General features: G+C 56.9%; 1 protein-coding gene across 1 annotated transcript; it reads left to right on the top strand.

Moving 5' to 3' along the window:
• The first annotated feature begins 2953 nt into the window (after window positions 1-2953).
• Window positions 2954-12890, top strand: LOC144267069 (uncharacterized). Its single transcript, XM_077820733.1, has 4 exons — window positions 2954-3114; window positions 4651-4808; window positions 5528-6789; window positions 11923-12890. The coding sequence occupies exons 2-4, from the start codon at window positions 4664-4666 to the stop codon at window positions 12646-12648; spliced, it is 2133 nt and encodes a 710-aa protein (XP_077676859.1). The 5' UTR covers window positions 2954-3114; window positions 4651-4663; the 3' UTR covers window positions 12649-12890.
• The last annotated feature ends 283 nt before the right edge of the window (window positions 12891-13173 follow it).

The following is a 13173-nucleotide window of genomic DNA, read 5'->3' as shown; positions in this document are numbered from 1 at the left end:
ATATTGAATTTCATCTTATTTATTTGACTATTTCTACAGTTTGTCAAGATCATTTTTAATTCTAATCTTGTCCTCAAGTGCTTGCAACCCCTCCCCTCTTGGTGTCATCTGCAAACTTTATAAGTGTACTCTCTACGCCATTGTCCAAATTATTTATGAAGATATTGAACAGAACCGGACCCAGAACTGATCCCTGTGCGACCCTGCTTGATATGCCTTTCCAGCATGACTGTGAACCACTGATAACTAGTCTGAGTATCGTTTGCCAACCAGATGTGCATTCACCTTATAGTAGGTTCACCTAGGCTGTATTTCCTTAGTTTGCTTATAAGAAATTCATGTGAGACCGTATCAAAAACCTTACTAAAGTTGAGATATGTGACATCTGCTTTCCCCTCTCAATCCACAAGTCTTGTTATCCTGTCAAAGAAGGATATTAGGTTGGTTTGATAAGATTTGTTCTTGACAAATTCATGTTGACTGTTACTTATTACCTTTTTTTCTAGGTGCTTACAAATTTGAGTGTGTGTTTGCTCCATTATCTTTCTGGGTACTGAAGTTAAGCTGACTGGTCTATAATTCCCTGGGTTGCCCTTATTCCTCTTTCTTTTGATAGATACAGTATTTGCCCTTTTCCCATCCTCAGGTATCTCTCCCATTCTCTATGAGTTCTCAGAGATAATCACTAATGGCTCAGAGATCTCTTCAGCCAGTTCCTTAAGTATTCTAGACTTACTTCATCAGGCCCTGCTGACCTGAAGACATCTAACTTAATTCGTAACTTGTTCTTTCCCTATTTTAGCCTCAGATTCTACCCCATTTACACTGATGTTCACTATGTTAGATGTCCAGTCACTGCTAACCTGTTTGGTGAAAACTGAAACAAAAAGAGCATTTAACACTTTGGCTATTGCTGTGTTTTTTATTGTCATTGTCTTTCCCTCTTCACTGAGTAATGAGCCTACCCTGTCCTTGGTCTTCCTCTTGTTTCTAATGTATTTGTAAAATGTTTTCTTATTACCCTTTATGCCCCTAGCTAATTGAATCTTGTTTAGTACCTTGGCATTTGTAACTTTGTCCCGACATGGTCTCATCCTTTGTAATTTGACCTAGTTTCCACTTTTTATATGACTCTCTTTTGAGTTTCAGGTCTTTGAAGATCTGGAGTTGTCAGGGTGGTCTCTTACCGTACTTCCTTCTCTCCTGAGCCCGGGGATAGTTTGCTCTTAATAATGTCTCTTTAAAAAAACGCCAATTCCCCTGCACTTGTTTCCCTTAGACTTGCTTCTAATGGGCTCTGACCTGCCATTTCTCTGAGTTTGCTAATGCCTGCCTTCTTGAAGTCCATTGTTTTTTTTTATTCTGCTGTTTTCCCTCCTACCTTTCCTTAGAACCGTGAACTCCATCTTTTCATGATCACGTCGACCCAAGCTGCCTGCCATGTTCAAATTCTCAACCAGTTCCTTCCTGTTTGTCAGAATCCACTCTAGGACGGCCTCTCACCTAGTCGCTTTCTCCACCTTCTGCAATAAGAGTTGTCTCCAATGCATTCCAAGCACTGGTTGGAAAATCTGTGTCCTTCTGTATTATTTTCCCAACAGTTGTCTGTGTAGGTGAAGTTCCCCATCACCGCTAAGGTCTGGTCTGTACTACAGACTTCTATCGGTATAACTTCATCCCTCAGGGGTGTGTGAAAAATCCACACGTCTGAGCGACGAAGTTACACCAGCCTAACCTGCCGTGTACACAGCGCTATGGCAGCAGGAGAGTTGCTTCTGTCGACATAGTTACCACCTTCTGGGGAGGTGGATTAACTATGCCAAAGGAAGAGCTCTTTTCTGTCATCTTAGATGCAGCGTTTTAAGGGGGCGTTTGCCCTAAGTCTGGGGCTTGGGATGATTTTGTTAGTTGCTTAAGAAAAGCCTCCTCCACCTCTTCTTCCTGGTGTGGTCGTCTCTCGTAGACCCCTCCCATGACGTCACCCTTATCTTTTACTCCTTTCATCCTTTCTCAGAGACTTTCAGCCGTCTGCTTCCCTTCTCTCTCAATCTCAGTGTAAGCGTACGCATCTTGGATATTCAAGGCAACACCTCCTCCCTCTTTCCCCTGCCCGTCCTTCCTGAACAAGCTGGACCCCTCTATGCCAATATTCCAGTCATGTGAATTGTCCCACCGAGTCGCTGTGATGTCAGGGATGGCCCAAGTGTGATTATTCACTAATATTTTTAGTTCTTCCTGTTTATTCTCCATACTTCTAGCATTAGTGTACAGACATCTAAGAACCCAGGAGTCCTGACTCCCAGCCCCCCGATCTACCCCACTAGACCTAGAGCTGGGGACTCCTTGAGCAACATAAGCTGGGTGAGTGAAGTTCTGCTCCTGGGCTCCAGCTGGTCTCGTTGGGGCTGGTTTCTGCTGTTCCATGAACCCCCTGGGGCTGTGGATGAACAGGTCAGGACTGACCCAGGTTTCAGCACCTCTAGCAGGGCTGGGGCCAGACTTCTGCAATGCCTCACACCAACCCCAGGGGCTGCTGCAGGGAGTTCACAGCACCCCCTAGTGGCGCATTTGGGGCTAGCGCTGACTGCAAGGGGAGAGCGCCCCCTACTGAGCCCCCACCCCGATCTGGGTGCAGTGACCCCTTAGCACCAGTCTGGGGCCAGCGCTGACTGTGAGGCCCTCACCCCACTCCGACCCAGATCCCGTGACCCTGCTGGGCCCGTAGGAGCTGGTGGTGTAAGTAGCCCCGGGTTTCAGGACACGTGCTAATGCCCCACCTGCCCTGGCTGTCGTCTCCGCTGGGGGTCCAGGGCCATGCTCGCACCCCCCCCCCAACACACACAATGGGGCGATTCCTAGAGGGGATGAGGAACTATTGCAAGGAGGGGACGGAATAAGGCAGGGACCTTCCTGTTCCCAGCAATCCCCCCGGCTTGTGTTGTGTGTGTGAGCCTGGCAGCTGGGAGGGGAGCACACAAAGAGACCCGCTGCCACCCGTGCCTCGGGGCCGCGTCTCCGGCTGCAGCCCCGGCCCCGGGAGGGGATCGCCCCGGCTGGGCGGGGGCGCGAACAGCAGCCGAGGCAGGAAATCGCTGCCCAGAGGAAGCGGCCGCGGTGAGGAGGGGATCGGGGCTGGGACCGGAGAGACACCCCCGCCCCCAGCCAGCTCCGGGGCAGCCCGGGGGGGGGGTCTATGCAGCTGAGCCCAGCGGGGTCCCCAGCTCCGAGGCAGCGGCGGGGTGGGGCTGCGGATGGGAAAGATGCTAAACCCAGGTGATCTGGCCACGGGGGTCCCTGGGAGCAGAGGAGAGAGAGCGGCGATGGTGGCAAAGCCCCCCCCCCCCCACCGCACCGCACAGCACCCCCGGGCATGTGGCTCTTAATTCCAGCTGGAAATTGTGCAGGAGCCTTGTTTAAATAACTTCCCCCAGGCCTGTTCTGAATGGTGCAGAAATGGAACCCAGGAGTCCGGGGTGTGGAGGGTGTCTGGGTATTTGATTTTCTCCCCTGCCCTCCTGGTTCTCCAGGCCACAGGGATTGCTGTGCTGATGGTGTCTGCCTCCTCGAATTGGCATGTGTATTGGGGGTAGCGGGCTCGGGGCTGGCTGAAGGTTTGAGCACCCAGGGGGATGGGTTGAGATAAGTGCATGAGCTGGACAGGGCAGCTCAACGACTTTGACGTTTTACACGTCATCATTAGGTTTCAGAGTCGATGCCCCCAGTGAGAAGAGTGGAGGCAATTCATGCCTTTCAGGGCAAGTCTACGCTATGACCTAAATACGGCCCTTGCAGTAATTGAATCGGTTTTACACGTCCACACTACGCTCCTTGTGTCAGCGGTGCACGTCCTCACCAGGACCTTATTAGCTACCAGCGTGGGGTAGTGGGGGATGGTTTCCTAAAGGCAGCAACGGTCGATGTAAGTAACGCAGTTTTTACACGGGACACTGTGTCGACCGAACTACATCAATTTAAGCGCTACGCCTCTCGCGGAGGTGGAGTTATTAAGTCGGTGCAGTGGGCGAGTTACATCGGTGGGAGCTACATTTTAGTGTAGATGCTTACAGAGCCAGGCCGATGTAAGCTGCCTTACGTCAGCCTAGCTGTGTCGTGTGGACCAGGCCTCAGCGTGATCAGTTCAGGCTCTCTGCAGACTCAGGCAGATGTTGGGTCATGTTCTCCAGATTTTCTGCGCACCTGTGACATCTAGAAATATGTGAAAACCGAGGTTCTACTGCTAATTGTGCATTCTGGGCACTTAATACATGTTTCTTCTGATTTCTGGTTTCATCTTATTCGATGCCTAGCCTATCTCAATTCAGAAGTGATGAAATTAAAACCTTTAGCATGGAAAACTCATTGAGATCAACAGCTGCTTTCTAGGGCCAGATAATGCCCGAGGGCAGCTGTGGAGCGTTCTGTGTGGGGTCTGTGACATGCGGAAGTGGAATCAGCTGGGAATAAAGCAACGTCTTGTGGCTGTAAATTGTCCCAATGCCAAGTATCGGGCTGGGGGGTGTTGAGTGATGGTGCTGTGATTAGGTCCCATCTTAATTAAGCTCTTGGTTAAGGGTCCCTCTGGAAGTGGGATGCTAACCGTGGATGGCACCTGAATGAGAAGGGGAAATCTAACAATGTGTTTGAATTCAGCAGCTCACTCCACATGACTGGGATCATGCCTGGCCCTGCCCCTGCCCCAGGATTCCCCGACCCTGCCAGGATCTCCCGCATGGAGCGAGGGGAAGGGCCCAGGGTCCTGGATCTCCAGGGCTCTGAGGAAAGGGAGATCCCGAGAGGTGCCTACACAGGTGAGGACTGAATGACACCGGCTTAGAGACTGGGAGTGAAGGGAAAAGCTGGTTTCCTAGCAAAGCCATTGGGAGCCCCCCTCCAGTTCTGTTTTCCACTCCCCCATTCCTGTTACTGTGTAACCCCATCCACAGCCATGTGCCCAGCAGTGGGCTGGGGGGGGGAAGACTTGGGCTCCAACTCCTGCACCCTGTGGGGCCAGATGCCCCCCCTTGCGTCCTCCAATGCTCAGCACTGCCTCTTTCTGCTCCCCCCATGACAGCTGGGGAACCCCAAGGGCCACTGAGGATCCTAAAATCTCCCCAGCAGCATCTCCCTGACCAATGCCCCACCCCACAATTCCGTTTCCATAGAGATGGGATGGGGAGATGTGAAAGGGGCTAGACCCCCATCACTATGGTTACAGGTGGGTAGGGACCTCCTGGCCCCATCTCTATAGTTACTGGGGTGCTGGGGCAGGGTGATATATGTTCTAGGCCCTATCGCTGTGGTATGGGCAGGGAAGAGCAGAGCAGAGCCGATCCCACTGTGAGTTGGCAGGGCAGCAGTCGTGGGTCCCCTGTGGCAGCTGGGCCACTGGGGCAGACGTGGCCTCTCCTCTCCCTTCTTGCGAAGGGTTGGGGGGAATTCAGCTTCCTGCCCATCAGCTTTTCTGCTTTGCCAGCCGCTGTCTCCCTTGGCCCAGGAATGAGCCCTGTCTGGATTCTCTGTCTCCTAGCATGTGCCAGGATGGAGGAGAATCCCCAGCGGGAAGGGCCTGCAGGAACGGAGTCTTACGGGAGCCCCAAGCAGGGGGAGGGCCGGCCCGACTGGGAGACGGCGTGCGAGAGCCCCCTGCAGGAGATCCTGGTGCACCAGCGCACCCACATGGGTGAGAAGCCCTACAAGTGCCCCGAGTGCGGGAAGAGCTTCCACCAGAGCTCCCACCTCATCCGGCACCAGCGCATCCACACCGGGGAGCGCCCCTACAAATGCGGCGAGTGCGGCAAGGCCTTCAGCCAGAGCTCGCTGCTGACCCGCCACCAGCGCACCCACACCGGGGAGCGCCCCTACAAATGCCCCGACTGCGGGAAGAGCTTCAGCCGCGGCTCCAACCTCAGCCAGCACCAGCGCATCCACACCGGGGAGCGCCCCTACCAGTGCACCGAGTGCGGCAAGAGCTTCACGCTCAGCTCCCACCTGATCCGCCACCAGCGCACCCACACCGGGGAGCGGCCCCACAAATGCGGCGAGTGCGGCAAGGCCTTCGCCGAGAGCTCCCACCTCCGCCAGCACCGCCGCACCCACCGGGGCGAGCCGCCCTACAAGTGCCCCGACTGCGGGCGCGCCTTCGCCCTGAGCCTGGACTTCGTGCAGCACGTGCGGGAGCACACGGAGCGCCGGCCCTACCGCTGCGGGGCCTGCGGGCGCCGCTTCCCCCTCAGCTCGGCCCTCTCGCAGCACCGCAAGAGCCACCACCGCCCCCCGGCCGCCCCCAAGGCCCACCCCTGCGGGGTGTGCGGGAAGGTCTTCGGGAAGAGCTCGCACCTGGTGACCCACCGGCGGGTGCACACGGGCGAGAAGCCCTTCGCCTGTGCGGAGTGCGGGCGCGGCTTCAGCCAGAGCGCCGACCTGGCCAAGCACCGGCGCACCCACACCGGCGAGCGGCCCTACCCCTGCCCCGAGTGCGGCAAGCGCTTCAGCGTCTCCTCCACCCTGGCCAAGCACCAGCGCAGCCACAAGGGCGAGCGGCCCTACCCCTGCCCCGAGTGCGGCAAGCGCTTCAGCCAGAGCTCCAACCTCGCCCAGCACCAGCGCAGCCACCGCGGCCACCGGCCCTACCGCTGCACCGAGTGCGGCAAGGCCTTCGCCCAGAGCTCGGCCCTCCTGCAGCACCACCGCACCCACACCGGCGAGAAGCCCTTCGCCTGCCTGCAGTGCGGCAAGGCCTTCAGCCTCAGCTCCAACCTGCACCAGCACCGGCGTACGCACCGCGGAGACGCCGGCCCCGCCTGGGGCGTGGCTGCGGGAGCTGGCCCGCTCGGACGCATTCGGAAATACCTTGGCTGACCCGGAGGGGACACGGGAACCCCACGGGGGTGTCCCCGGGAGGGGAGGGGATTTAAAGCAGGGAGGGGGCTGATAACCAAGACGTCTAGGTTCCCTGGGGGGTAGAGTCTAGTGGTTAGAGCAGGGGCTGGCAGTCAGGACACTTGGGTCCTTTCCCTGACTCTGGAAGAGGAGTGGGTCCAGGGGTGAGAGAAAGGGACAGGGAGACAGGACTCCTGGGTTCTCGTCCCGGCTCTGGGAGGAGAGTGGGGTCTAGCGGTGAGAGCAAGGTGGGAGACCGGACTACTGGGTTCTACCCCGGCTCTGACATTTTGCTTTTGTGCTCTTGGGGGAGTCTTTTCCCCTGTCTCTGCCTTAGTGCCTCATCTGGGAAAAGGGGACAGTGCTGCTGACCCACCTTCGGGAACGCGCTTTGGGATCTAGGGCTGAAGAGCGTTGGCTGGGAACTCCGCATGATACATAGGCTCATCCGAAGGGGATCGGAGTGCAATGAGGGAGGGGACGGATGGGTTATTTAGAATTCATGTGGAGGGAGGGGGAGGAGGCAAATAAGAGGGTGGGGAGGGAGGTTTGGGTCAGGGTGTGAACTCCACGAAAGAAGAGGTTTTGGGGGAACGTTGGAGAAAGAAGGATTCGAGTTTCTCCCTGGTGCCCTGGGAATCCCATCCGTGCTGGAGCTGGGGGAGAAGTGCCCCAGTTTGGGGGCCTCTCCTGCACTCCCACCCCCCACTCAGCAGGGATCATTAACTCTTGCAGGCCCATCCTGTCCCCTAATGCCTGTGCCCGTCCTGGGCGGGGGAGACCATCCCTTCACTCTCCAGAATCTGGCTGCCTCTGGACCCTGCTCTCTGCTCCTTCCCCTTTCACAGGCACCAGGGGGTTCGGGAGCTGTGGGGGGCGGGTGAGACTGCTGAGTACCAGAGAGGCTGCTCCCTGAGAGGCTGGACAAACGGACACACCCAGATGGGGGGCAGCCTGTCTCCTTCTCTCCAGCGCCTGGCTCCTCTCTTTGCAGCGCATGGAGCTGTTCATTTAGGAGCCTAGTGACACCTGGGGAACATCCCCTCCTGGCCTGGAGCAGACAGAGAGCTTCCCAGAAGTCAGTCTGGCCCCAGCCCAAACCCTCTGTTCCCAACAGGTGCCTGGATCCTGCTCCCCTGCTCCCCTGCTGGATTTTGTGACCGATGGGGTCTCTTGTGTTATCAAGTTGTATCTGTAGGAAATAAACTCCCTTCCTCTGTGATTTGCCTCCCCCCGTGTCTGTACTGTGGACCCCGTCTTGGGGGTCAGAATGGCCCTGGACATGTCGCTGTGCCGGCACGGAAGCCCAGATGCTGCTTGGGCTCCCAGATGGGCCAGGAGGCTCCCAGTTCTGTGGTGGGGTCCAGACTATACTGATAGAGACCTCAGGGAGACCTCCCAGACTGTAACGCCCCCTCCAGGATTCTAAACCATAGAGACCCCTAGCAGCTCTACCCAAGCGTAACGCCATCAGGTCTCCAAATCAAAGAGACACTCGCGAATGATTGCTCTCTATAAATATATCAGAGGGATAAATACCAGAGAGGGAGAGGAATTATTTAAACTCAGTACCAATGTGGACACAAGAACAAATGGATATAAACTGGCCACTAGGAAATTTAGATTAGAAATTAGACGAAGGTTTCTAACCATCAGAGGAGTGAAGTTTTGGAATAGCCTTCCGAGGGAAGTAGTGGGGGCAAAAGATCTATCTTGCTTTAAGATTAAACTCGATAAGTTTATGGAGGAGATGGTATGATGGGATAACATGGTTTTGGTAATTAAATATTCATGGTAAATAGGCCCAATGGCCTGTGATGGGTTTTAGATGGGGTAAGATCCAAGTTACCTGGGAAAGAATTTTCTGTAGTATCTGGCTGATGAATCTTGCCCATATGCTCAGGGTTTAGCTGATCGCCATATTTGGGGTCGGGAAGGAATTTTCCTCCAGGGCAGATTGGAAGAGGCCCTGGAGGTTTTTCGCCTTCCTCTGTAGCATGGGGCACGGGTCACTTGCTGGAGGATTCTCTGCTCCTTGAGGTCTTTAAACTACAATTTGAGGACTTCAATAGCACAGATATAGGTGTGAGGTTTTTTTTGTAGGAGTGGTGGGTGAAATTCTGTGGCCTGCGTTGTGCAGGAGGTCAGACTAGATGATCATAATGGTCCCTTCTGACCTAAATATCTATGAATCTATGAATCTATGAATCCTCCCACCGTGTAATCCTTTCAGGACTCTAAATCATAGCAACCCTCAGCAGCCCTCCCAGACTCCTTCAGGATTCTAAACCATAGAGATGCTTGGAAGACGTCCCAGAGTGTAACCTCTGCAGGAGACCAAATAATAGAGACTCCCCAAGAATGCTCCTAGATTGTAACACCCTCCAGGGCACTGTACTCTCGAGCAGTGTTTCTCAATGACCGGTCTGTGGACCACTGCTGGTCCCTGAGATCTCCCCGACACAGTCTAGGAAGGCAGCAAGCCGGTCCCTGGGATCAAAAAGCTTGAAAATACCTAGATCAGTGCAGGTGTTAGCCCACTGGGTGCCCGAAGTAAAAAATGTTTGGTTCCCCCCAATACTAAAACAAGAAAATAGGGGTCCCCCTTGAGCTGCTCAGGGCCCTAAGCAATTGCTTAGTCTGCTTATGCGCAGTGCCAGCTCTGCCCTAGATCATAATGCTCCCCAACCCATAACCATAGAGAGATGGATAGTGACATGGCTAGATTGGTACTACGCAGGTGGTCACTCTGGCCATATTTTTGTGGCAAGGCTGGAAGAGAAAATTGTATCTCTATGGTTATTAGACTCCTGGAGGGTGCTTGGAAAACTCACCATAGAGACCCTGCCCTGGAGTTTCTCCCAGTTGGCCTACAATCCTGGGCAACGCTAGTGCACTGGGTGACGTAATGGATAGAGTGGACCAATGCAGGCAGCCACTCTTAACTACATCTCTGTGGCTGCAGGGTGGCTGTGGGGAATCAGTGCTCCATGGTCAGGGAGGCCTTGGGGCGGTGGCCGGGTGGGCAGAGCCAAACAGAAATTACGGGGGGCGGGGAGGGAGGGAAGGAATCTATATTATGTAGATAGTCAATGCATATTAATCCAGCATGTATACTGCTCTTGCATACTTCTCATGAGATGCCTGGATCTCTGGTCCCACAGACAGGGGACTGGCCTAGGGGATGTTGGTTTGCCTCCCCAGCCTCCTGGGGAGAGAGAGAAACCTCAGACAGGGCAGGGCAGAATCCCCACCCCCAGTGTTGCTGGCTCTCTTGATTTTTCATGAGTCTCATGATAATTATTTTTCCTTAAAGCCCCAGCTCCTGGAGTCAAGCGGAGATGTGATAATTTCAGCCTTCATTCTTACAGAAAAAGTATGTTTCTAGCCCTCGTGGCTGTGGAGAAAGCTTCAACATGCGACCCCTGTGCAGCCTAAAGACTCACAAAGCAGAAGGCAAAGAAAAAGACCCCCACATCTATTATTTTTACCTCATCTCATGATTTTGGGTGAGCCTGACTCTTGATTTTGAATATCTGGGATTGGCAATACTGCTCACGCTCCTTGTTGTCTGCCTCCCGCTGAAGTTTAGCAGGGGGCTTCCCCATCCTGGTTATGCTTCAAACACCCCAACAAAAGAGCCTCTGTTGCATTATGAGTGGGTGTAACAGACCCCAACCAGTAGGGGGCAGCACCCCCAAAGGGGGAAAGGCCCCACGTCCCATACCCCACCTCCCAGAGCCAGCCAGTCCCCTGCTCTGCCTGGGGCTGGATCAGAGCTAGTGCCCCTGATCGTGAGCCACAGCTTTGCCCTTCGGACATTCACTTTGCTCTCATTTCTGCCTCCTGGCGCTCCCTGTCCCTGCCAGGCGACCACCGGGGCCAGTTACAGCTCCCCACCCCCCTCATGAATATGCAAGAGGAGGTGGGCCAGAAACCTCCCAAGTGGCCGACCCTGCCCAGGGTGCATTGCAAAGGGAAACTGCATTTCCCAGAGCCCCTTGCAAAGGGGACAGACCGAAGCGTGGGACAGGCTCCCCGCGCCAGCCCGTTCCCACCCCGTTGGTTCCTGCCCAGAGCGGCAGGTGCGGCGCGGGGTGCCCGCCCCGGTGGCTCCCGGCGGGGCTGGAGGAGGCTCCCGGGGGACGGGCGGAGGCAGCGCTGCGGGACGCGCCGCAGGAGAATTGCCAGGCTCCGGGCTCGCTGGCTGCGGCGCTGCCCCGCGGGGATCAGGAGCTCGCGGGCTCTGACGGCCCCGGGGCAGCTCCGGCTCAGGGCTCGTCCCCGCTGAGATCTCTGGGGGACCAGCCCCGCGGCCCCCAGGCCCAGCAGCCCAGGGACTGTCACCCCCCAGCGCGGATCCCGTGTCCCCCCAGCAGGGAGCGGGGCCCGGGTTCAAGCCAGGGCGGGTTCTCCGGACCGAGACCTCGGGGGAAATTTCAGCGAGACCCGTCTCGCCTGTTTCCTTCCCCAGAGCAGGACTCCCCGTCCCGGCCGGGATCCCCCGCGCGGAGCCAGGGGAAGAGCCGAGGGTCCCGGATCTCCCGGGCTCCGAGGACGGGGAGACCCCGAGAGGCGCCCACCCAGGTGAGGGATGAGCGATACCGGCTCGGAGACCGTCCGGGAGGGAAGGGACCAGCTGGGACCCCAGCAAAGCCGCCGGGAGCCCCCAGTTCTGTCTCCTGCCAGCATCGTCCCCAGCAGGTCCCTGTCCTCAGGGCAGGTGTCACTCCCGGATCCCCCCGGCAGGAGCCCTCCCCTCCCCCAGCCTTTCCCTGGGGGCTCAGCTGGGCTGTTGGGGCAGCCCCGGCCCCCCTCTCCCCTCAGGGAAGGGTTTGGGGGATTCGCGTCCTGCCCATCAGGTTTTCTGCTCAGCGACAAACCCCTTTGCTGCCCCCCCCTTCACCCCGGCGCAGGGACCGAGCCCCACCTGGATTCTCTCTCTCTCTCCCAGCAGGTGCCGGCATGGAGGAAGAGACTCCTCAGCAGGCAGGGCCTCTGGGAGCAGAGCCGCGCGGGACCCCCGAGCAGGGGCAGAGTCAGGGTGGGCTGGGCCGGCCCTACCAGTGCCCCGAGTGCGGGAAGAGCTTTGCCCGCAGCACCCTCCTGATCCGGCACCAGCGGATCCACACCGGCGAAAAGCCCTACAAGTGCGGGGAGTGCGGGAAGAGCTTCTACCAGAGCTCCAACCTGGCGCAGCACCGGCGCGTCCACACGGAGGAGAAACCGTTCGGCTGCCCTGACTGCGGGCGCGGCTTCCGCCACAACGCCCACCTGGCGCAGCACCGGCGCGTCCACACCGGCGAGCGCCCCTTCCCCTGCGCCCAGTGCGGCAAGGCCTTCAGCCAGCGCTCCAACCTGCTGCAGCACCGGCGCGTCCACACCGGCGAGCGCCCCTTCGTCTGCACCCACTGCGGGAAGAGCTTCGGCGACAGCTCCAACCTGCTGCAGCACCTGCGCACCCACACGCCGGAGAGACCCTATCCGTGCCCCGAGTGCGGGCGCAGCTTCCGTCACGGCAAGCACCTGACCCAGCACCGCTCCCTACACACGGGCCAGAAATCCCACCGCTGCCCTGACTGCGGGAAGGGCTTCAACTGGAGCTCCCACCTCGCCCAGCACCGGCGCATCCACACTGGGGAGCGGCCCTACCAGTGCCCCCAGTGCGGGAAGGCGTTCACACAGAGATCCAATCTCTTGCAGCACCAGGCCCTCCATCGCCCTGCCCAGGACCTGGCTGAGCAGCTGCAGATGAACCATGTGGCTTAGGGATGGCTGGGGTCAGAGGTCATGCTGGAGAGGAGAGAGACCCGCCTCTCAGCATCGGATGCCTGGGGTCAAAGGTCTGACGATGTCCGACACCCAGGACTCCCCCACAGCATGGACACACCAACTGGACCCCACTCGGACATGCTGCCAGAGAATGCGGGGGTGGATTAAACAAGCTCCCTGGGGGGACTTACTTGCTGGAGAGGAGAGCTGGGGACATTATTAATAAAGAGTGTAAAGCAGTGGTTCTCAAACTTTTGCACTGGTGACCCCTTTCACGCAGCAAGCCTCTGAGTGCGACCCCCCCCCCCAAAAAAATTAAAAACACTTTTTTACATATTTAACACCATTATAAATGCTGGAGGCAAAGCGGGGTCAGGGTTGGAGGCTGACAGCTCATGACCCCCTGAGGGGCCCTGACCCCCAGTTTGAGAACCCCCGGTGTAAAGTAAGAGTGTGTGGGTGGGTGTGCACGGCTGTGTGTACAGCACTGCCCCCTGCTGGAGGGAATCGGGGCTGTATGTG

This window comes from Eretmochelys imbricata, chromosome 6 (assembly GCF_965152235.1).
Source record: "Eretmochelys imbricata isolate rEreImb1 chromosome 6, rEreImb1.hap1, whole genome shotgun sequence".
NCBI classification, from domain to species: domain Eukaryota; kingdom Metazoa; phylum Chordata; order Testudines; family Cheloniidae; genus Eretmochelys; species Eretmochelys imbricata.
Note: the sequence above shows the minus strand (reverse complement) of the source record. Positions and strands in the feature narration are given on the sequence as shown.

Bases quoted from the DNA above. Each gene is read 5' to 3' on its own strand.
- LOC144267069 (XM_077820733.1), top strand. From the start codon at position 4,664: ATGACTGGGATCATGCCTGGCCCTGCCCCTGCCCCAGGATTCCCCGAC. The intron at 4,809-5,527 runs GTGAGGACTGAA...TCTGTCTCCTAG, and splicing joins CCCGAGAGGTGCCTACACAG to CATGTGCCAGGATGGAGGAG. The intron at 6,790-11,922 runs GCCGGCCCCGCC...GGGCAGAGTCAG, and splicing joins GGCGTACGCACCGCGGAGAC to GGTGGGCTGGGCCGGCCCTA.